Source organism: Oreochromis niloticus, linkage group LG17, assembly GCF_001858045.2.
Source record: "Oreochromis niloticus isolate F11D_XX linkage group LG17, O_niloticus_UMD_NMBU, whole genome shotgun sequence".
NCBI classification, from domain to species: Eukaryota; Metazoa; Chordata; class Actinopteri; order Cichliformes; family Cichlidae; genus Oreochromis; species Oreochromis niloticus.
The window spans coordinates 27738671-27763520 of NC_031981.2; the positions used below are offsets into that span (position 1 = coordinate 27738671).

The 24850-nt window shown below is 41.2% G+C and overlaps 1 protein-coding gene across 1 annotated transcript; it reads right to left on the bottom strand.

The window, feature by feature from the left end:
* Positions 1-1393: 1393 nt before the first annotated feature.
* On the bottom strand, positions 1394-17369 carry c6h1orf226 (chromosome 6 C1orf226 homolog). The gene is made up of 4 exons (XM_025899429.1): positions 9524-17369; positions 8696-8892; positions 8363-8487; positions 1394-5873 (listed from the first exon to the last, which is right to left on the bottom strand). The coding sequence occupies exons 1-4, from the start codon at positions 9552-9554 to the stop codon at positions 5234-5236; spliced, it is 993 nt and encodes a 330-aa protein (XP_025755214.1). The 5' UTR covers positions 9555-17369; the 3' UTR covers positions 1394-5233.
* Positions 17370-24850: the final 7481 nt, after the last annotated feature.

A 24850-nucleotide genomic window follows, 5' to 3' on the forward strand; every position in this document is an offset into this window, starting at 1 on the left:
AGGAACATTAACAGATCAGAAATGACATGTATTTGAGGCGTTTAGTTCATACAACATTAGGTTTACATGAAGGTGGAGAGTACTTATGAGCTATACTGCAATCAGCCACCAGGGGGCGATAGAGATTTTTTTAAAAATTCACCTCTGAAAAGATGTCACAGTCATCTGCACGGACTGTGGCAGAGGTTTTTTTTAACCTCTAAGGGGAGGTAAGGCTTTTCTAAGATGTAGATAAAAGTGTTTTCTTAGTTATGTTGTAAAGCAGGGATGTCACTTTGATCTTAAATGGGGATCTCTTTTTGTCAGCGTAAAGAAGTTTAACCACACATTTAATCCCTGACACATTTTAATGTATAAAAAGAAATTCAGTTTCAACAATATGTTTTTATTAAGAAATGCTGCTTTGGCATTAAATTGTAAGAAATAAAAATATAAATTTACAGAAAGTTTTGTTAGCTTTTCCGGGCAGATAATTAAAAAACTGAACATTTTTATTAATTGTAACAAAATCATACATTTCTGTAGGAGTGTTGTGTCACTTAAAGGTTGATCTATTACTTATGAATGATCATGGAGAAAAATCACTAGGAAAAGCTGTAAAACTTTGAAAAACACAGTTAAAAGTCTAAAATATATGCTGTCATACTACAGTCCAGTGGGCCAGATTGGAATCTTTAAGACCGATTCAGGCCCCCAAGCCTTATGTTGCTACCAAGTTGCAATATGTGAAATGTAAGCTCAGGCTATGCAGAGTACCTCAGCTCAATCTCAGTTTGAGTAACTACATAAAAAAAATTGTTCTTTGCAAAAAAAATTAATCTTCGAGAACAACAGCAGCATGGCCTTCGTTCATACTGCTGGGGGCGCTTCCTTATACAAAACCAGCTGAGAAACTCAGCAGGACACAGCAGAGAGAAACTTGTTGGGTCGAGAAACTGCACCCAGCTATCTCGCGCCCTAGCTGATTCATTATGCATGAAGGTCTGGGTTCTTTTGTAGAAAATCAATAAGTGCATCACGTCTGAATTATTAAACAGCAACAAGACCTGCACACACGTCTGAGCCGACCGGTTGTTTACACGAGTGGTGGCCGGTGACTAGGAGTTTCACGAATTAGGACAAACACGGATGAATTAAACATCACAGCGGCTTCCGCTCTAGAATCCATGCCACCGCCGCGCATCTCCATGCGTATGATCCATCAAACAGAGCGAGGACACACGGGGGCCCATCGACGCTGACAGAAACTTGGAAGCGAAAATCAGCCAAAACTGATAAGGATGAGAGCTCTGTGCAAACAGTCAGTGAGTGGCAGGCGTGAGACAAAACACAGAATATTTCCAGATGAAGAAAAGGTCTTGTTAAGCTTTTAAAAAGACACAGAAGCCAAGAAGAGATTCATGATTAAGTCTATTTTCAGATTTGTTTTAGCAGAAGATTACAGCCATTGGAGGAATTATTTCCCCACTTTAGAAAAAAACTACATTAGGAGGATAAAAGGCAACAAATTACTGAATCATTTTGATTTTTCATTATACAAAAAAGAGACAGAGTCACATAATCTGCAACAGTTAAAGTAGAATTGCTAAAAGGTCCCAGTCTTCTTCGGGCTTGTTTTGAAAAAGCCTCCATGTGCAGCACTCAGCTTCCTTCATTCATCATGTCTGCTGAAATCATGTCGACCAGCGTTGAAAAGACAAAAGCAAGACATGACATCACAGACAAAGCGTGGTCATTTTCTCCCTCTCCATTTATCAAACTCTGCAGCAGCTAAATAACGCAGATTGCCTCTGACTATATATCAAAATAAATCTCTTTCCTTCATTTGTTAGAGCAACAAAGTGATTAACGTTTTCACAGAATTTGCAAAAATAGCCTTACAACATTTCCATAAAATGTACACTGTTCCTCCTTCATCAGCTTTTTAGTGTTTGTGTATTCGTAAAGCTGCTCCATGTATTCTCTGAACTAATGATCGCGTTGCATTGCTTTTACCTTCTGACTCTATCCGAGTGGCTGTTATCAACCCGTTCCTCCGTGTTTGTTAGATCAAATCAAAGCCTCTCTGATAAGTGGTTCATCCACGTGTGAAGCAATTATCTCCGTGCTGAGAGACACTTGGCTTATCATCGACTGACAGGCTACAACGTACAATTTTTATTTTAGGGTGGTTTTTGTTTCGTTTAGGGACTGACGAGCTCTACATAAACATGAAAAAAAAAATCAGTTTTGGTCATTACTTGACAGATTTCAGTTTTTCTGAGCCACTTAAAGTGGGCAGGGCTCTGCTCATGTTTCATACAACAGATTTATATTCTTGGACTCTACGTTAGAGGTTTTGTAATATTTGCTGTTCAAGAAAATCCTTATTTACCTCATACTGGTGCAGCTTGTCAGACCAAACACTGTTAAAAACAAGCCCTCCCCTCACTTTAAGCCACATTCCTTCTGACTGGTTGCCCCTCACAAACAGTAAGTTTGTACAGTAGGTGGGGGGGACTTGACCTCTTAAGCCCCAAGCCTAACTGATCTCCTGCCTTTTGCCCACGTATCAGGGGGCGTTGGGGCTTAAGAGGTTAAATGACCATATTAGGAATATCCCCACTAACTGACATCATACAGAGTGCTTAGAGCAGTGTGAAGTCTAAGCTATCCTCTTTAACAAACTGCTTTGGTTTAAGAATCCCATTTTAATAATGGTGTTTATATTTTCCCTGCTCATACCGTACAACAGTGTTTGTCAGTAGTTATGTTTTTTCGTAATAGTAAATGATATTTTTTCACTCTTGCATCTACCTAAAAGGGTCAGTTTACACATTTTTTTTAAAAAAAAGCTGCTTTTCATTTCCACCTGTCACATCTGCCACTCTCACTTCATTAGCATTGCTCTGGGTGCTGAAAACAGCAGAAAATCTCCACAGTATCCTGCAGATTGCTCACTAAAGCTAATGGGACAGTTATGTTTTGTGACTTGGGTGAAATAACTCTTTAATGGGAGACATCAGCTGCTTTATTGTGGTGGTGGATGGCAGTAAGTAAGACCAAGTCAGAGAGAGACAGACTGAGACAAAGCTTCCTTTATCTGTCTCACTTCAGCTCCAACATTCCTCTCATTCTGCCGGGCACGACCTGACCACGACTAGCGCTGGCTGTGCCTCTGTCTCGCTGTCCTCTGGGAACTCTTTGATATTTTCTAAGGTCAGTGTATCCCTACAAGGACAGCAGGTCACTCACTGAGGCCACTCGCAGAAAATGGGTTCTTTTCAGTGTGTGGGCATTGGGATCTTTGTGTTCACTTTCCACAGTTCAAAAGTCCACTTTAATCCACTCGCACAGATCTGCAGAACAGATGCTCACACAGTAGTGTTATAAAAATACAGCTTTGCTTGTGCTACAATAACCATGGCAACTTGATTGTGCTGCTCTTACAGTGATAAAAAAACCTTTCTGAGTCGGAAAGTTTCAAATGAGCATGTGAACTGCTACGACAGAGGTATTAATACACAGGCTTTGGGTTTTTTTTTGTTTTTCAGAGTCGATGAAGTGAAAGTAAATGAGAGAGAATCTCTTCTGCAGAAATCTTTGCTCCTGCTTTCTCACTAAAATAATGTGACAAAAAACAGCATGTCTGACGGAGCCAATCGCTTCTGTCTTTGGTCTGTCACTTAATGATCTGCTCGAATAAAAACGCACCTCTTTCATCTCTTTCTGCCGACAGCTAATTATCCTGCTCCTCCTCAGCTCAGAAACAACTTTCCAGCAGCCCTCCCTCCAAAAGCTGCCCGTCCATCCACCCGTCTCTCTTTCGACTCTCCATCAGTGTTTTTAAGGAGGTCACTGGAATTCGCTTTCAGTTCAGCCACAGCGGGAAGATGATTTTGGAAATCTTTATCATATTGGTGTTTCAGTTATGGTCAAATTATGAGCCTGGATCCAAACGCACAGCTCCATCAGTTCACTTTCCAGGCAAACAAATTTTTATGGTGCAAATAGTTGCTGAGTTACAACAATTCTGCAAAGACGAATGGTTCAAAATTCCTCCACAGAGCTGTAAAAGACTCATTGCCAGGAATTGCAAACGCTTTCTCTCTATAATTGTAGGGTCTTCACCTTACAAGAAAAAGCGCATTGAGGTGAGGTGTTGTTGTGATTTGGCGCTATATAAATATAACTGAAACGAAAGTTTAAGTGTGTTCCAAAGATCTATTTTGGAGAAAGTTCCGTTCCAGGTTGGCTCAAGAATGAACAGGGATCATTTCTTTAGGGTGAAGCTGAGGGTCATAAGGCTTCCCCCTGCTGCAGTAGAAAGTGCTGCGTGACATTTCATATCGACTGAACTGAAAGGAAATTCCTCGCTAACCTTTTCCATCTTACACATTCACATCCTTCCCGCCTCTCCACCCCTCACTTCCGTCTCCTTTTCCCGAGCCTGCGCCTAACTCCTAACACTTGAGTGTTATGTTAAATGAGTCTAAATGTACATTATATTGCTGTATAACTTTGAGCTGCAGCAGCGTTTGTATGATTTATACCAAAAATGCAATGAAATGTCCCTTTAAATAGAGCGAAAATATCGTGGTGCTAAATACAATAGTGTTTTATCTTAATACTGATAAAATAATATAAAATTTAATGTTTGTGGTTACACTTGCCAATAACTGCCTGTAACATTTTAGCCCATTTAAAGGATATTTCATCTCACTTAAAACATTCATTGTTACATCATCATTACATTACTGAGGAAGACATGATATGTTAGACACCTGATATACATAAGAAATACACAGGGAATAAATCAGAAGCATTAAAAAACTGCACATAAAAGAGTCCCGCTTATTTCCTCTGTTGCTGCTCATTCATTGTCTCATGCTGGTCAGCTTTTGTTTTCATTCATTAAGAAGATTCTTGAAGCGTCCAGCTGACCTCAGATCAGCCGTGTTAGAAAGCAAGGCGTAATTACCGTGACCTTTCAGCTAATCCCACATCCAGAAATCAGATTAAAAAAAAGATAAAGAGCCCTCGGTCCTGAAGTATGTGTTCCCTTTTCCTAAAGTAAAGCCCAGAGAAGGTCGAGTTGAAAAATTGAAAAGTGGCAGTGAATTGTTGATTTGCAGTACTCGCTGCAGTCTGTTTGAATTACCTCCACACACGTTTCTGGGATGGACACTAAGAGAAAAACTTCAAATGCTTTTTGAAATCTACTGAACTGGTTATTTGGCCCCAGGTCTGTGTGTTACTCAAACGACAGCAGGTCTGGATGGTGCTCCGTGTCTTCAGCGCTCCCTCCAGTGGCTTTGCTACAGGGGGCGCCATTCCCCAGCAGGACATCCTCGCCCAGGCTGATGCGGCAGGGAGTTTTGCCCGAGCAGGGAGTGGAGGCCAGCCGCAAGTCCGGCCCCGGCGCCTTCTGCCAGACGTCGCATTGTTTGGCTTTGGACTCCAGAGGGGGATCTTTATTGATGAGGTCTGGTACAGAGAGCTGGAGCTGGAGCACGTGTTCATCCATGCCTTCATCAGCACTTCGCACTTCTACGCCATCCTCTTCTCCACCTATCACTGTATCCACGTTGTCATTGATCTCAGCTGTCTCAGAATCAGCTCCGGGTTTCCTCTCTGCTGGGCCCGATGACCTCTTTTCCTCCTCCTTTCCCTGCTGCTGCTCCTCCTCGTTCCTTATCTCCTCCTGAGTGATGGGGGATGTCTTCTCAGGGGAGGAAGGGAAGGAGGAAGAATCCACAGGGTCGGGGGAGGAGACCACGGGGTCAGAGGAGATCATCATGTCCTGGGTCGTCTTCAGTGCTCGAGGGAGGCGCTTCTTCCCCGATGGGGGTGGAGGGTCCAGCCGAGGGAAGGATTCAAAGGAGGTGATGTGGCTGGAATAGAAGAGAGGAATAAAGGTAAGGGGAGAGAAGGGAAAATGGAGATGAAGGGAGGCAACGAAAGATAGACAGAGAACATTTAAGTGGTGACTACAGTTGAAACTTCTGCCATACGCTGCCACAAAGAAGAAATCGATTCCTAAACATATTTTATGCTGATGAAGTTTAGCTGCTTAAATTGACCAGAGCTGTTCAAGCTGAAGGAGAGATGGAGAGCAAAGAAAGGGACAGCTGCAACAAGGTGTTGTAAAACAATGCAGTGGAAAGCCAGTCAGTTTTTAACCTCCTGATTTGCTACATGTAAGAGCGGCTGTTTGCAAGTAAAGTCATCTTTATGCCAAAGTCTCCATGTTAAAATGGCCAGCTCTACAGCATTAAACAGCATGTTTACAGCCTCATTTTCACTGGCAGACTCCCCTTAGCGGTCGCCATGGCAGATCATCCACCTGCTTCTCAGCCTATCCCTAGCATCCATCCCTCTCCATGTCTTCCTTCACTACATCCATGAATCTTCCCTGCGCTCTTCCTCTTTTCCTCCTTCCTGGCAGCTTCATCTTCAACAGCCTTTGTCCAAACAATCTCAGTCTTGCCTCCCTGACTTTGTCTCCATACCGCTCGATCTTTCCTGTTCTCTCCCAACAGAAATCTTCAACTCTGCCACCTCAACCTCCAGATTCAGTCTCTCTGTCAGTGCCACCATCTATAAACCATAAATCACACTGTAGCAGGTCTACTACCATCATGTAAACCTTCCCTTTCACTCTCACCGCTATCCATCTGTCACAAATTGCCCCTGACATTTGTCTCCACCCACTCCACCCTGCCTGCACTGTTCTTCACCTCTCTCGGGCACTGTCTGTTGCTTTACAAAAACAATTTAGGCTCTGATGGATAGTTTCCTCCTTCATAACAACGTTATGTTGTGTAAAACATTCTAGAACTACATTTGGATGCAGATAAAAGCAGATGACCTGTCACAGAGCCTACATACAGGCACAAACACTGAAGCTAGGGTTTGTAATAACTAAGGAAGCAATCCATAAATAACCAATATGTAATGCTGCATTTACAGTAGGCACAAACTATTCAGGCAAAGAAAAAACGCAGCAGGACAAAATTTCAGATTCTGTAGTCGGTACACATTAAAACTGTGGGCGGGACTATGACTAAACATGTCAAGAAAAATTGACAGCTAATTGGCTGATGGCCCCGCTGTGATTTTTTTGCAGAATAATAGAATCCTGTCAGGGGCCGTTTGTTGCATCAAAGAACCACCAATTGTTTCATATTTTAACTGAATGAGACTTTGTTGAACAAAGGCCATCCAAAGTTTGCATGCCGCTTCAGCGCCACTGATAGAAGAATGAAACCTGGCAGGATGACTCAGACTTCAAAGCTGCTCTTGCCTGCTAATAAGAACAAGCTGAGTGATGGAGGAGGAAGGCGGCTGGAGAGAAGCAACAAGAGCTTAAACCTACGTTCGCTCGTGCTCGGAGCTCCTCACTTAGTTCAGTGAGCGTGTTTACAAAAAACACGCTAAATTCTTAAGCTGTTCCAGACGACGTCAGCACGTAATCCTGTAGCTAGAGGCCACGGCGATCACAAATTATTACTGTTGTGTGACCTTTCACTGCAGCTGACAGGTGGAGACAGTTCAATAAGCACTGCTGTGCTGTCTGTCATCAGAAAATGCACCTTTTTGTCACAAAAGCAGCATCATTAACATCAAAAACCCAAGAAAAAAAAAAAACGTGTTAAGGAGGTCAGAGGCTTTGCAGGCTTTGCATTGTCTGGGGAACAGGGGAAGGTCCTGCGCACCTCATCTTGCATTCACCTTTCAAAAATGAGAAGTGAGTCAGCTATTACTCTGCAGAACCAGCTGGTGGTCCAGAACAATCTTTAGATCGCTGCTAAATGAAGCTAAATCTGTTCTGGGTGCAGCGAATGGAGATAAATGGAACCTGAGCTGCTGAAAAATGACTTTTACTCGGCCAATCTTCAGGGCGAGACACAACAGACGAAAAATCCTCCAAAGTACGTGTATGAGAGTACATAATCATGTTAAGTCGACACATTCAAAAAACAAAAAATAAAATAAACCCCCTAAAACTGAAAACTTCAAAGTGAAAAACTGGCTTATTCAATTCCAGGCATCTCCCAGGCACCTCTGATGTATCATCATTAATTTAAAGCCACATTTCACAGGAAAAATCGTAAATTATTCACCTTTTCTGACCCACAGCCCAATTCTGCAGTGATAGATACCTCCTCTGCTCAGTATAGGTAATGGAATATTTTTGAATAAATTAAGATAATGTCTTTCAGTGGGTTTATTAATTAATTAAACGTGTGGAAAGGCCTCCGAGTTTCACATATTCATCCTAAAATCTTTTGACGTAGAAGCCTGTTAATTATTTGGGGGGAGCAGTTTGATCAGTACTAAGATGAAGTATGAATGTGTGTGTGGATATGAGGGTGCATACCTGCTGGCAGCAGTCTGACTGAGTTGCTCCATGCAGCTCCAAACTGCACCAACATTCTTGTTGACCTCCGTGACCCCAATGTCTCCGAGGTTGCTGGGCTCTTTTCTTCTTAGCAAGTCATTGACCTGAAAGAAGGAGAGACGAGAAGGAAAGAAAGGTTTAACCTTTGCAGGTAGTTTTGATACAAATGTTTATCGGCTCAGCTGAAAGAATAAAAAGATCTTAAACCTGCTTTCCTTTCAATAAGTCACACTATATGAGCTTACTTCAAAGGGTAAAAGAATACAGGACCTGCTGAGCTCAATGTCCCGTTTCTGCTTGTGCGGCACTAACCTTTGCCCCGACTGCTTTGCCCAGGTTAATGGCATTTTTCAGCCTCTGCTGTCCTCCAGAGGAGGGCGAGTCCACGCAGCTGGACCCTGGGTTGGAATTAGTCATCGCCGCGGAGCGCCGGGTCGAGGACGGCCCTGGCCTCGAGGTCTGGGGACTCTGCTGCTGCGCAATGGAGTTCTCAAACATACTTTGATCAACTGTTCACAAAAGAAAAATGGAGAGGGAAAGAGCAGAAAGGGAGAGAGAGAGGGGTAGGTGAATACACAGTAGGCCTTCAAAAAAAGATGTGAACATGTCTGCTTTTAAAAGAGCATGCTGCAAAGCTGCAGACCTTTCAAGTCTTAGGCAATACTGGTGGGATTTTTTACTCCGAGATACACAAACTCAGTTCTTGAGAGAAAACAAAGAAATATTCCACTGAAATGAACACTTCTGATTGGTGTTTTAAAAAGTTATTTCATTTTTTTCCTCCCAAACTACTGGGCAAACTTTTCTAACCAAATTCATCTTTTGTAGAGTGTTTCTTCAAACATGTCACGTTCTTATGACGCCCTCTGCAGCTTTGCATTGTAAAACCACGATTCAAAGGGTTTTCATGACAATGCATTACATGGGGGGGATCTAGGTGGCAAAGCGTAGTAGTTCCACTGATATCACAGAATAATACATAAAACAAAACAACAACAAAATAACACCACTGCAGTAACACATGCACATACATAGGCAGGAATGATCAAGCAGAAAAATACAGGATGACAAAAAGCAAAAGAACCAAACCAAAACAAAAAGGCAGCTCAGGTTCAGTCCACGTAAGACAGACGATCTTACCTCTTGGAGAGAAATAGTTCTCGGACAGCATTCAGTAAGACACAAAGTATCAGATATCAATCATTGTACTAGTGAAGCTGTTTCTGCTTAGTCATACAGTACTGCTACAAGGGACACTTTGGGGAAGGCAACGGCTAAAGAGCTCAGCCTGCAGCTGTGTATGCATATCTGAAAGGTACATTGTCTTCATCAGATAAATGTGGAGAAAATATAGCTATTTAGAATCAGATGGCGTATCAAAGGGTAACCTTGACTTCTCTTGTGCACACACAAATATTTCACTTGCTATCCCAATCAGGAGATCTACGAAAAGCCCATTAGACAAAAGGCCAGAGGAAATGTGATCTGATATTTTGAATCAACTGGATACAGAGGGCATCGACTTCAAGGAGAGAGAAAGAGCTTAGTGAAGAACAGAAAGGAATACATGTTGTTACTTTAGACCGCGCAGAAGGCAGAGAAGAGAAGTGCAAAGAAAAAGAAATGTCAAACTTGGCAGTACGATCAAAACCTTACAGATAATTTTACTATTTTGGCGCCACCTGGTGGGTAAAATCAAACCAATAAACAACAACGGTCCTCGTCTGTAAATATCTGGTGCCACAGCAGTTGTGTGTTTTTAAGAAAGTGGCAATGTTCAGCCCATTTTCTGAAACAGCCCAAACATTTGTACAATATTAACTAAACCGATTTTCAAATATCTTTACCATTTGCAGCAGTAAATATAAGCCGACGATGCTACCTCAGGCTTAGAAAACTAGAATGCTTCAGTATTTTCTGATGTTATATATCTCAGACTTTTAATTGGTTCAACAGGCAATCAATTAGTGGTTTATGTGATACTTAACAAAAACAATATTGCGGAAAATAATGCTCTTTAATAGTTAGCTAATACAGTACATCAGCGAGCAAGTCATTAGCATCACTAACCATAACTCTGCACTTCCTGCCGCCAAATATGTGCTTATTATGTGTGCGTCATTCTAATTTTCTGTGTATTGGCATGACTGCGATTTATGCTTTTGTGTTCCACAAACACATTTCTTTAAATAATTCAACTAAGCATTTTTCCCCAAATGAAAAACAGGTTCTTGACATTGCTAACAAATGGTATACTGGCACAGATCTGCTAATTAAAGCTGTGATGAAACCGGAGGCTAATTTATGAATCTTTGTGGAATGTTTGGCCTGCCTGCAAACATTATTCACATGTTCTGACTGTTCGTCAAGTTAATCAAGTGATCTCTGGATCAATAGTCTGCTGTTCCATTGGCCAAAAAACATCCTTATTGATCCCACAGACAATGAGGCCACACATTTCTACATTACCTTGCAATGGAGAGTAAACGGAAAGACTTTGTAGTAACCCCCACAGCAGCCTGTGAAGGGCACCGGGAAGAGAGATGTTTGTGACACAGCCTCCATTGTACTCTGAAAAATGTATGTGTAAGTCTCAACGTTAAATGTTTCTGCAGGTTTCCTCTCAGCATGGTGAAAAGGTGAAACCCGCTGTTTGAAAATGAGCCAAAGTGTCAGTGGCTGGCTCATTTACACACAGATGCAGTTTATCATCACTATTTATGGGCATTTCACTGCTGGACAGTTCCCGAGCCAGCTCGGAAACTCTGTTGCTTTTATGGCTCACTAAAATGAATGCAAATTCAAAGGCTTTCCATTGTGCTATGTTAAAATGCCAGCATTTCCACTGGGACTGGAGGTCAGCTCGTCCTGGCTAAATATACCATCAGTGAAACACAAAAGACTTAAAGGTTTAAAAAAAAAGAAGATATTTAGTCTTCATGGGACATTACTGGCAATGCATTTCTAAGTGTATGCAGTAGTGCTGCCTGAATGCATTTCCTGACAGCAGTTTTTATATTAAATAGACAATGAGGACATACGTGAACTTCCACGCATCTTCCAAAATATGCAGCTGCTTTTATTAAATATATAGACTTTCCCATCCATCTCCATGTTCAAAAAGCAATCCATCACACCAAACAAACAACTAACCTCTTTGCATCCACCCAGTCAAAGGCAACCCATCTAGGGTCAGAGTCAGATTAATGGCCACCCCTTTTTAACCTCTTTTTATAGAATTTTCTCCTGTTTGGAAAGCCTAGATTAAAAAGCTTTAAGGCTGAAATCATTATCAGTGATAACCTTATCCTAATTCTGTATTTTGGACAAAGGCAAAGTGGACTTCTTTTGGAGTGTGGAGAATAGTTATTCTTTGTTCCCTGAATGCCAAGACTTGAGAGAAAAATTTTATGAAAATAAAAACAATATATTCATAAGGGATGTACATGATTAGTTGACTAATTGTTGCTACAGGCACTAGTCGGTACCAGACGTGGTAGTCGTTTAACATTTTGATTGATGCCCAGTGTCGGTAAATTGCTGTGTCTTAAATGTTATGGAGCCATCTGCCACCAGATGGAGCATCGTTGATGAGAAAGGCCATAAAACTTTAAAGCTATGTTTCTGTTTTCATTATTGTTATTATTATTGTTAGTTGTTTTAAAGGCAAAAGAATGAGATTGTGGATACAACGGACAGAAAAGAACTTGAAGGGTGGCTGGCCGCTGCCTTAGAGATGAGGAGACGGTGAGGAGTTCAGTCCTTTGGTGGGGGGCTTAGGGTAGAGCCGTTATACCTCCACATTGAAAGGAACCAGTTCAAGTGGTCGCCTACTGGGTAAGGTGTTCCGATCAGGCATGTCCTACCAGGAAGAGGCCCCAGGGCAGACCCAGGACACTCTGGAGAGACTTTTCTTCTTCCTTTTTGCGTTGGAAATATAATGTGCAATGTTTATAATGCATAATGGCAGCATTTAAATTATGATTCATTAATGAAGAAAAACAATAGACAATTTTTGACACTGTCTATTAAACTGTCCAGGAACAGTTGCCAGGAACATCTCTAGTTAGAGTTAGGGTTAGGGTTGGGATCATCAGCAATGATGACTGAAGGGATGATACCAAAATGTAGGTGACTTTATTTGAAAGGTAACCAGTTTCTAAAAAAAGTTTAAAAAAAAAACCCTACATGGCAGTGTGGTTATATTTCAAACACTAGGCCTGGACGATTAACTACAATACATTGGTCAAGTCCATCCCATGTTTCTTTGTGGGGCCTTGTGACACCATTTTAATTTTAAATGGAAAATAAAGTGGTGGAATCGCTCTTATCTCAAAACAAATGTGATCTCTGTTCGCCTTCCAAAACAAGTGTCTGCTTTCATTAAATATGAATCATTTTACCAACATACTTACATCACAGTCCAAAAATGAGACGATTATCTATTATCTTAAGTTTGAATACTACACTTACTCTGCGCTTCCTCTGGGAGTGTGACACGTAACGTAACCTTGTGTATTCAGCATCTTAATGTACAACACCATGCCAGGCATTTTTTAGACTTGTTGTCATCATGCACTACCATCAGGAGGGACTCTGATCGTCCCAAATTCCTTGTACCGTGGGACAATGAGCTCAAACATACAGCCACAGTTACAAAAAGTGAAGAACAAGGAGTCCTGCTACAGATGCTATGATCCCCACAGAGCTCTGATCTCAACATCATGGAGCCAGTCTGGGATTGCATAAAGAGACAAGAGACACTGAGACAACCTGAATTCATAAAAGAACTCAGGGAAATTCTCAAAGATGTGCGCAAACTCTTACTTTCCAAGTATTCCTGTGCTTGAAAGTAACGTTTCAACAACACTGGATCTATTTGAGTTTCATACCAAAAAAGCAACAACATTTATCTTCCTTTGAAAAGAAAATATTTAAGAATTCAAAAGTCTGAAACTTAATACAGCTATGAGACGTGCTCCCCTGGTAAAACAAAGGCTGACACAGGTAGAAATCCAGTCTGCATGAAGGATTCTTTTCAAAGTTAGAAGAAAATAAGATTTGAAAAATAAACACCAGCTAAACTAATGTCAGAGCAACATGTAAACAGCGCACAGACACACAGACACACTGTCTCTGTATCTCTAAGTCATAAAATCAAACCCTTCTGAAACCCTACGCCATAATCTGACGTGCATCTCCCAAGAAATCAAAGAACAGCCTACAGCTATAGTGATCGGCCTGTTCAGTACTGGTGATTCTGCCTGTGCATTTCCAACTACTTTCTCTTCTCAGTTTTTGAATTCGTCAGTGAGAGAATGACTAACATCATCTCAATATGAGAAAAAATGATCATAACATCACAAATCCAATTCAATTCAACTTATACAGTCCCAAATCACAACAGTCACCTCAAGGCAGTTTATATTGTAAGGTAAAGACACTACAACAATACAGAGCAAACCCCAACAGTCAGATGATCTCCAAGCAAGTACTTGGCGAAGTGGGAAGCTCTTAGTATCAGCTTACACCTCATAGAAAACATGGGAGATGACTACAAGGTAATCAACACATACAGTAACACAGCAGCACGAGCATGAATGCGGGCATGATGTCGGCCTCTTGCATTGGTTATGTGGTAGGCTCCACACAGATTCCCCGCAGAAATCTAAATGAGGCCTTACTGGTGCACTCAAAGCAACCTCAATGAAGCACACATTAAAAAGCAAATCGAGCTTTTCAGCCATTCTTTTGCTAAGGTGGTTTCAATCATGGAGAGACGCAGCAGTGTGGTGGTTAGCGCCGTCTCCCTGGGTACTCCCCACAGTCCACAGACATGCATGGGGTTAGGTTAACTGGTGCAACTGACTATAGGAAGGTAAGCATGAATGGTCTATGTGTTGGCTCTGAAACAGATGTTCAGGGTGTACACTGGCACAGCGCCCTGTGACATGGACATGGATGGGCTCCAGCCCCATCGCGACCCTGAACTGAATAAATGAACAAAAAATGGATGGATGGTTTCAATTACAAATAAAAGGCACTTCCTTCACTACCAGCAAACTGGCAGATTTCAGTGAGTCCAACTTCCTCCTGACAGGATGCTCATTCACAGCAGCTTAAGAGCTGTTCTGTTTGATTTGTCATTCCCTGTGTTGAGATTTACTTCCAGCCTCTTAACCGAGAATTTCATTTGGCCTCTCACGGATGGGCTTCCGTGCCTCAGCCCCTGTGTGATCTCATATAAGGACACACAGGTGTATTTCTATCCTACAAATAGGATAGAAGCCTACTGAAGCCTTAGAATTAGACAAGTGGTGCAACTTAGATGTTAAAACCACAACAATGACGCAACATCCCAGTTTCAAACTTTTACCACTTACTGTGGTTTCAGTGTGCAGTCTGAAAAGCGAACCACAGATTAAAAAGCAGAGGCCGAACTCCACAGTTAGAATGAAACTCGTGTTTATGTTCCAGCGCGCTCAGTGAAACACGTTAAGCTCCTGCATAATAACTAGAATAACGCACTGTCAGCATTAGCAAGTTGCATGCTTTGTAGTATTAATAGATGCTGGTGCAGAGACTTTCAGTGTCTGACGCTGAAAATGATTGGAGATAATGGCAACGCCCAACCCAGAAAGCATACAGTGGTTATAAGAACAATGAAAGAGTAACAGAGACAGTCAAAGAATCCTGAACGAAAATCTAAGGTATTAAATGTAAACTCCGACACACTGAAGTCTTTCAGTGCTGTGTTGAATCAATGTGGAGCCTAAGCTGCAGTGAGTGATTTCATTGTTTGCATTTATACCCGTCTGTGGTGAAACTGAGAGGTTGACGGAGGATCAAATAAATCTCACACAAAACAGTGACTGAAACACAGACAAGGAGAGAATTGATTGAGTCTATACACATAGTGTCAGAGCTTTGAAAATGACAATGAACACTAGCTGCTCTATTGGTAATGATCAAGCTAGATTCTATTACAGCTGATTACATTTTGCTTAACTGAGGCATTATCAATATAGTGTGTTTAGACTCCGTATTACCAACAAACGGCTCTAGTGCAGTTACTGAGGTGCAGTTGCCATTCTGGGAAGGTGTGTGCCCAAGCACAGTTTAGATTCGAGCAATCTAATTAAACATATGTCCCACCCCCGCCAATCAGCAGCTGAAGCAGGACAATATTGGCTAGTCATGCTGTTGTGCATGTGCACAGCAGAAGAAGACATCACCTTTAACCCTGTGATGGAAGACTGCTGTCCTTGTTACGGCAGTGACATTTTTAGAGTGATCGTGTTGTACGAGCAAACGTGTTTGGATTTAGCCGTTAAGCCATAATGTGGTAAAATCTGTATGCATGCATGGTAGAAATTAAACTTTTGGAGAGAAACTTGACAAAGTTTTGTAGCAGTTTTTAACTGGATATTTCTAGTGATTGTGTACAGGCACAGGTGCTTTTTATACCTCAGAGCTCAGAGACTGTTGCAGTTTAAGTTATGACTCTGTGCTTTTGCAGAACATCTTGTCTTTAAGGCAGCTTGTGGATAATTATTCACGACAGTTTGCATTTTGATTCAGACTTGATCTAAAACTGTGCATGTGCAAATCCACGTGCTGACCCTTGATGGAGGTATGACTCAGAAAGGAGAGAGCATAAGTGCCGTAAATTGCCTCTGTGAGCTGTTTGAGACTCTGCTGCAGCTCCAGCTGCTGACTGTGTGGATGAGTGGACCAAACACTCGTCCCTTTTACCTCCTGCACTCCCCTGAAGAGACGCGGCACCATGTTTCAAATTCCTCTGCACTGAAAACTGAGATGTCTTCAGACAGAGGTTAAGAATAATCATATTCGGAAAAAAAAGAAGGTGTAAATGTAAATCACTCCAGTTACTTTAGCTCAAAAAACTCCCACAGCCTGTTTGTTCAGTTCTGGAGGAGTGTGCACAATACTGACTTGTTTACTCCTTGTGCGCTTGCGTTTGTGTGTGTGAGTTGTCTTTTAATTACAAACACGCCTGAAGGACTCCATCTGTAATAATTATCGTTCATTAACACTGAAATGAGGATTTTGTTTCTTTCTTCGGGAGCTGCTGTGGATTAACAGCATTATTCAGACAACAGTCAGATTAGACACAGAGACAGGGAAGCATGCAAAGTGGGAAGGGGCTATTTTTAATGTGTAATCCGACGTGTAATCCCTCCCATCCTCGTGTATACCACCTAATTAAAATAGCGTTTTTGATATCCAATCAGTCCTCCACCCTGAAGAATAAGCAGGACAGAGAGTGACGAAAGAAACAGGAGTAAAAACAGACATTTACTGAGCACCAAACAAAGGAGTCAACAAAACCAAAGAGCTCACTCCCACTCGTGTACTAGCTTTGGATGCTAAGCTGAATCCAACGTAATGCTCATGCAATCTTCTGCAATCTACCCCAAAGAGAAAATTCACATAAATCTTACAGTCTGACTGTAGGTTAATCTGTGTGTTTGAACAAGGGACGCCTCAAGAGAGTGGCGAGAGAGTCCAGAGACAGTTCAGTGGCCGTCAAGTTAGATTAGGCTGTTCTCAAAAAATATTTGTATTCACACAACTTGTGGATTTTTCCAAAGCTGTGTGCTGGCAGAGCTGGAAACAGCCATGCTGCGTGCAGGTGGAATAATGATGTTAAGAATTAATGGCAGAGTGTGGGTGTTCCTGACAGCATGGTCCAGACGTACACCCATTTTCTTAACCGTTTGGCCAATTCAGGGTCGGAGGGGAGTGGAGCCTGTCCCAGCTGTCAGTGGGCATGGTGTAAAATAAAGTTTCTCCATTTCAGCTTCACGCAAATGATGCTTTTAGAGCTGAAATAAGTACTAAATAATTGACTATCACATAAAAAACAATGTGTTTATAGTGACTGCTTGGTTTGTCATCTACAAATTTTGCTCACTAAAAAGCATCGCTGGGGTTGCTGCTTAATTTTAAAACAATGAAGAAAATGTGGAAATATAAACAAAAAGGGGGGGGGGGAGCTGCAGTTCCTCCAATGGCCATTTGAAGGTGACCCCATAAGCCAGGGGTGTCCAACTCCAGGCCTCGAGGGCCGGTGTCCTGCAGCTTTTAGATGTCACCCTGGGTCAACACACCTGAATCACATGATTAGTTCATTACCAGGCCTCTGGAGAACTTCAAGACATGTTGAGGAGGTAATTTAGCCATTTAAATCAGTTATGTTGGATCACGGACACATCTAAAACCTGCAGGACACAAGCCCTTGAGGCCTGGAGTTGGACACCCCTGCCATAAACCAATCAATCGCCACTGATTCCCATTTTAACTTCAACTTACCAGAATTAAAAAGGCTTATTTACATTATGGTACAAAACCTGGCTTTGATCTCTACGGATACGAGGAAGTTTGATTTTTTTGTTAAATAATTCCATTCATTTTCATTTATATAGTGCTCAACAACTGTCACTTCAAGGTGTTTTATATAATATTTGTAGGTCAAAGACCCTTCAATAATAGAGAAAACCTTCAACAATCAAAGGCCCTAATATGAGCCAGAACTTGGGAACAGTGGGAAGGGAAAACTCCCTTTAACCAGGAAGAAGGCGGCCTTTTGCAGAACCTACTTGGGGGGGGGGGGGGGGGCGGGGGGGGGGGTGAAGGGAGGGAAATACTACCTACTGTATGCTAAAACCTATCCAAGATGTTTGGATAGGTTGGATTTTAGAATTGGGGATTTTAGTATAGTATTTAATGAGTCTGTTGCTTAGCACCAATTAGCAGATATATGTCTGTGATTTGCAGCTGTACAGTTTGAATATAGCTTGCTAATAACTGTACTCCAACTTCTCATCTATACAGTATAAAGTCACTTCTTGTCACTTTGAGGCTTTAAAATGTCAAAACCAGTGGGTGATGTCATGAGTGTACTTTGGTTGGTGAGTAATAAGTTAATCAAACATACATTATAGATAAAGTTAATTACTTGGCTTCTTAAGTGCTTTTTTTGTTACTGAATGCACTTAATACATTGAAAAGCTTTTACCTCACTTTGCTGTAATAGGACCTTTTGTTTTCTGAACTGCAACATCACTTTTTAAAAGCAGTGCATTTTGTCAATATCTTTTAAGAAAAGCACATGATTTGGCTCAGGAGGATTGTACTTGTTATGGTCTTAGCGGGAATCAGGTAATAGCAGCGTTTTGGAACAGTAGAGGTATTTGCCACGTGCTGGTAACCTTTTCACCAGTGGAAAAAAAGTAGCTTTCAAGTGGACTAATACCTCCGTTTTGAGAAATTGTTATTCGAGCATTGAACTTGACTTCCTCACGCCTACTTCCTCTGTAAAACAAATGTCCCTACATAGTCTGTATCTACAGCACCATGTTTAATCACTCATGTTCAATCAGTCAGTCACCTATCTGGTGTTTAATCAAGGTGTAATTACCTCTGACGCTTAATGGCACCTCAGCTCCTTAAATCTTGATTACAGCTTTTGTCTCTATGGTAATGTCCATTTTTTCCCTGCAGGGTCATTTTTCCACGCACATCTTCTATCTTGATAAGTAGTAATGCTGAATTATGATGTGATTATTGAGTACAGTTTTTATTATGTGGTACTGGTAATTGGCCAAATCAGTTTTCGCTGGCCTCCCAGGGAGCTCCCTGTGAGCTTGTAATCATCCCAGCTTGGGTTTGGCATCACCAATCAAAGTGGCAAACTCCCTGCTTTGTTCTTAGCTGAGGGTAACCCACTTCTGTCAGAGACAGCACACACAGAACTGTGTACACGTGCATAGAAACACAGACACACAAACTCAGAGCCTTTTCTCCTCTTCACTGAGAGAATTTGACCAAAGTTAATATGGAAGAAAAAATTTACCAAAAATAAAACATTTTAACTTATTTCCAACAAGAGAAAAGGCCTGTCCAAATATGAAGAGATCTGCTTGTTGCCCATTGCATCCAATACCGATTTTCAGCCTTGCCCCTTGCACACAGCCATTTCTCCAGGTTATCAGAATCTTTTAATGAAATTTTGTACTCTAGGTAATGACATCAAAATCTTCACAATATTATGTTGAGGACCATTATTCTAAAATTTCTGGAACAATTTATAGATGCAGATGAACCTCTGCTCTTTTTATACCCAGTCACATTACTGACCTGTTGCCATTTAATGTAACTATTTACAAAATGTTCTTTCAGCTCTTTCTTTGTAATACTGCTTTTCCAGCTCTTTGCTGCTTCTAGCCCCACTTTTTGAAGACATCTTCATTTTCTCAGTTTAAACATTTGATATGTTTTCTTTGTTCTACTGTGAATAAAATATGAGAGACTAGCAAATCAACCTTTTTTGGAATTGTGATTGTAAAATCAGTAGCGCTCAGAGAGAGATGAGAGAAGCAGACAAAGCTGCATCCCAGTGAGCTGCTGTGAGGGTGAATATGCAAAGAGATGTGTGCCGGGCTGAAAGGATGTGTGAACTGCAACACTCTCACTTGAACACTAAACATACTAATCTTCAGGCCAGACAGGGTCATTATCGCTGATGTATTAAATTAGAGCTCTCGCTTGGCTACATTAACATATGAGAAAAGTATTAGTACAAGAGAGGCCAATCATGTATGCAAATTCAAAGAGAGGGAAAAAAAATCTGCTAAGGAAACGGAAAAAGGGCGCTCATCAATTTATGACTAGGTGTCAGTTTAACATGAATGATTAAAGTGAGGGGGCTCTGGTAAAAGTCTGCTTTTGATGATGAGGGGGCGACTGCAGGAGAGGATTAATGGAAGAAGTTTCTGATTGTTCAGACTTGAACTCTCACTGACTGCTCTCAGGCTGCTTTGAGTCTTTTTCTACTTTTTCACTTCCATTGTAAATATTCTTACACAACAGTGTTATTTTGCTGCTTTCTCATGTGATCAAAAAGTCTGCAATTGTATCTTTAAACAAGATAAATGCACCTGATTTTAAATTGGGCACCACTCCTTCAAGGCTTTTTTTGTCTTGCAGTTTTCAGCACTAAAGCTAAAACTTTAGTTTAGCTTTAGTGCATCAGCATCTTCAAAACTTCAGCTCTTGTGGGGCGTTCTGGGTCTGCAGTAGTCAGTATCTAAACATGGTCCAATAGAGCAGCGGTCCCCAACCTTTTTTGCACCACGGACCGGTTTATGTCTGACAATATTTTCACGGACCGGCCTTTAAGGTGTCGCAGATAAATACAACAAAATAAAACCAATACCAGTACCAAAAAAAGAAAGATTTATTCATAACACACGGGAAAAGACCCAGGAAAACCGAGTTAACGATAAAAACAATAAAAAAATAACGATAAAAAACGATAAAAACCCTGAAAACCATAAATTTCACACCCGAGCCTCAACTCTCGCAGCCCGGAACCAAACGACTAACAGACCGGTACCGGTCCGTGGCCCGGGGGACGACCAACACGATATTAGGTAGGTGATAATAATGTTATGCCTCACTGGTGTACATTTGGATGTCCCACCCTGACAATTCGAATTTTGTAATTTTACCAAAGAACTCACAAAAAAAAAGCAAATATTTAATTCTGTTCTGAAGTGACCCAGCTGACATGTCTACAATCATCACTGTAAACATGACGTGAGCTTTGGGCTAACAACCAACACACCACACAGCTGTCTTCATTGGAACAGCCTACAGGCTGCAAGTCCAAGTCCATCACAACAGTCATTTAATTAGCCACAAGAGGTCAACAGTAGGAGGAAGATCATATTCTGCATTAAGAAATATTCCTGCATTAGTGTGCACTTTTTTCCCATCTGCAGTGTTTAGAAGAAAATGCTAAATCAATCAGCTTTTAATTGAAAGAACTTAACAAATAACACAATCTTAATAGATTTGATAAAACTTCAAATTAAGATAAATTTTGACACATTTATCTCCTGCCTGATTGTTCAGTTGTTTTAATTAGTAGAATTATCTTCACGCATTTTTGTCTGCATCTTATCTCCAGCCTAATTTCCCCCCCAGGATATCATTTCAGTTTTATCTAACTTAATTAGTGAAATTTGCTTTTCCTGCTGGACTCAGCAGTGCATCAGAAGGAACTAACAGCTCAGCAGTAAAATCTGAACTCTGCAGATTATTACAAAGCTGCCCCGTCCTCCTCTAGTGCCATACCCGACCTGTTCTCCCCTTCTACTTAAACTGAACACACGTAATCATATATAGCCTTTAAACTTTAAACTTCATCCCTCTAAACATCAGTCGACATCCGTCTTGGTGCGAGACTTGGACCCTCAGTCTCAGGGGACAAAAAAACCCCCATCTTATTAAAAAAAAACTAACCTGCCTTTTCTTTCTTCCCATCCTCTCCATCTTCTTCCATTTCATCCTCTCCCTCAGGTAAACTTAGTGCACAACTCTACTCTGTTCTTCCCTTTGGGATTGTTTTACTGGCAGAAACTGCATTTAGGCTACAAGGCACCAGAACTATCGAGTGAAACTAATACAAATGAAACAAGACTCCTGACTTTGCAAAGCTAAAATTCTCCATTAAAACTAAAACTAATGAATCTCTGCTATTTAAATTAGACCATGCAATGAGTAATCCCACATAATCTCCACCGAATCCAATACCGATTATGTTTTTGTAAACAGGTTAGAAATGCTGAATGGAGTGAGTCGACCTGACCTGACTGTTCAATAAAGCAATTACTGTGGCACACCTTTGGGCTCAGCCTGTTTGACTAACACACACCAATGCTGCTAAACCTTTAGTACTTGTTTGCATGTTGAAATTGTGCTGATGAGACACTTTCAATATGGTGAAAGACATTTTAAATCTATTTTGTTCCAGTCTATCTAGACACTTTCACCGGATTGGTGAAAAATCTAAATGACTGGTGGTTTTACAAAGAAATGATGAAATGAAATGATACAGATGATGAGTCATCATTACTGGATCATAAGCAACCTTCTTTTATTCTTTTGTCGATCAGCGCTAACTCGCTTACGGAGATTTACCACATTAATGTGGTTATGGCGTTAACGTCATTTTAACGAGATTAACGCTGACAGCACCAAAAAAGACAAATCAAAAAGCACAATCACCTGAATGTATTTCGTGGACCTTTTGTAAACCTGTCACAATTAAGACAGAGTTCACACCAATTAGTCATTTTTGAGAAGATGAGACTGTACATGCCCAGACAGGAATGGTTATACGTCTACTAGATGGAGACATATAACACTAGATGTCTCTTGAAATACAGGTGACCTGCAACAATGTATCATGTGAAAGATTTCTCAAACTCTCCCAGTGTCCTTACAATAATCAGCAGTGTAGGGTAACTGTGCTGCTAAAATGAATGTACCGAGACGTCCACTGTGATGGAAAATAAGCCAGAGAAACAGGAGACCTAAAAACAGAGGGTAGACTACAAGACTGCTTGGTTGTAGCCAGACATGTCTGTGTGCCTTCAGTCTCCTCCAGATCAAAGTCATCAGATCAATAATTCATTCAGTCATTTGCCACATCACAGTCTGTCTGACCCCACAGCTCCCGCTGAGAGTGTCTGAGTCACCAAAGTACAAGTGTCGCCATGAAAGAAGCAGCAAGGGGGAAACGAGGCAGCAAGAAAATAATGGGGCTGGTTCCGGGTATTCGGTTACTCTCTGGCTCTAATTCTCTTAGTTTAGGTTTGTGTGTTTTTGGTCCGTTCTATTAAGAACTGTTGTAAATTCTCCGAGGTTGCATCAGGGACAGGATCCAGCAGAAAAATGCCAAATCAAACATGCGGAGCCACCCACTGTGGTGACCAGCTTGTGACTTGGCAAAAAGTAGCTTCAGGTATAAACTGCTGTAAAAAGTAAAATAAGGAATAAATAAAGGATGCCATCATTAAAAGTAGTTCCACTGAAGTTCAAATCAAAGTGAAATCAAAGTTTCAAGTTGATAATATTTAATTCAGTTAAATTCAATTCAGCTGATGAAGACAGTCGTCTCAAGATATATATTGTATTGTAATATATTGTAAACTAAAGACCCCATTGTATTAGAACCCCAGTGGTTTGATGATCAAGTATTTGGCAACAGTGGGAAGGAAGAACTGCCTTTTAGCAGGAAGAGACTTTAATCAGAAATGAGAAGTGAGCAGACAGCTATTTGCTATCACTGGTTGGAGGATGAGTGGTAAGAAACAGACAAATATGGAATGTGGGCAAAAGTATATAGACACCATAACAAACTATAGGTAAACAAAAGCATTAATGAGGTCCAACACCAGTGGTGGATGACAAATCCTCCATTTAATCCCTAGATGATGTTAAGGGCCAGTCGGTCTATTCAAGCATGTCAAGATCTGCCACCACAAACTGAAAACAGCCTTTCTCTATAGGATCAGGCTTTGTGCACATTGCCACTGACAAGTTGAAACTGGAAAAAAGTTGTTCATTAAACCACAAGCTAGTAGAACTTAAGCAGAACTATAAGTCATAGCAGAGATTTCCTTCCACTGGAATCAATGACCCAGCCCAGAAAGGCAGCAGAACAGTACAAAGTGTACAGATAAGAATGTGTGTCCACTGAGCCTTTTGGCTATGCAGTAATGAGGCAGTTATTCAAAGGCATGGAGGGTTTGAAACAAACTGTGCTTCTTGTGTGTTCAACATTATTTGGCAATCTGAGTTGGTTCTTAAGGAGACATGGTGAGCGATGCGACGTGTCTAAATATGTCATACTTTCAGTCCTAATGTGACACATCAAACACTAATAAAGTTGAGATATATCTAACTGAGAGCTAAAAATGATCAAAGTTATCTCTTGTCTTTCCTTTTCAGCCCCCACCTGGCTCAGTGGGAGTTGTTCTCTTTGAGGCTGATTCCATCTTTCACCTCCACTTTAAATTCAGCATGTGTACGCACTACATTTGTCAGCTCGCTTTTGTCAGCGCATAAGTGAAGAGACACAAAGGAAGCTTTAGAAGAAGGGAAGAAATGGGACAAGACAGACGGGCTGACAGGCAGATGCGGATGAGACGGGCCTTCAGCTGTGCTGCGATTCCAGATAAGTTTGCTCTTTTTATTTCTTTACATCTGGAGCTGCACATGTTCCACATTATGTACCAGGCCAGGCTGATGCTTAGCATGGCCTTTAGCTCTGCACCGTGGGAACATCAAAGACATCCAGATGTCAATGCACAGCAGGAATCGAGTCAGAACATGAGCATGGTTTTTGCTGAGGTCTCTACTGCCTTCAAATGGATATGCAGACGCGTGTAAATGGTGAGATAAAGCAAGAAAAATGCCTCCTCGAGGAAGCTGAAAAAGCTGGATAGTGAGAGGTAGGCGTCTGGTTCAAATCCACTGACCCAGTGGGAGACCACTGTCAGAGACTGTGAATATATGATACCAATGGGGAACCAAAACTCAATGGACACAAAATGTTAAGAAAGCATAAAACTTCAAGATGCTAATGCACCC

Bases quoted from the DNA above. Each gene is read 5' to 3' on its own strand.
- c6h1orf226 (XM_025899429.1), bottom strand. From the start codon at position 9,554: ATGCTGTCCGAGAACTATTTCTCTCCAAGAG. The intron at 8,893-9,523 runs GTAAGATCGTCT...TTTTGTGAACAG, and splicing joins GAACTATTTCTCTCCAAGAG to TTGATCAAAGTATGTTTGAG. The intron at 5,874-8,362 runs GTATGCACCCTC...CTTCTATTCCAG, and splicing joins AGTCAGACTGCTGCCAGCAG to CCACATCACCTCCTTTGAAT.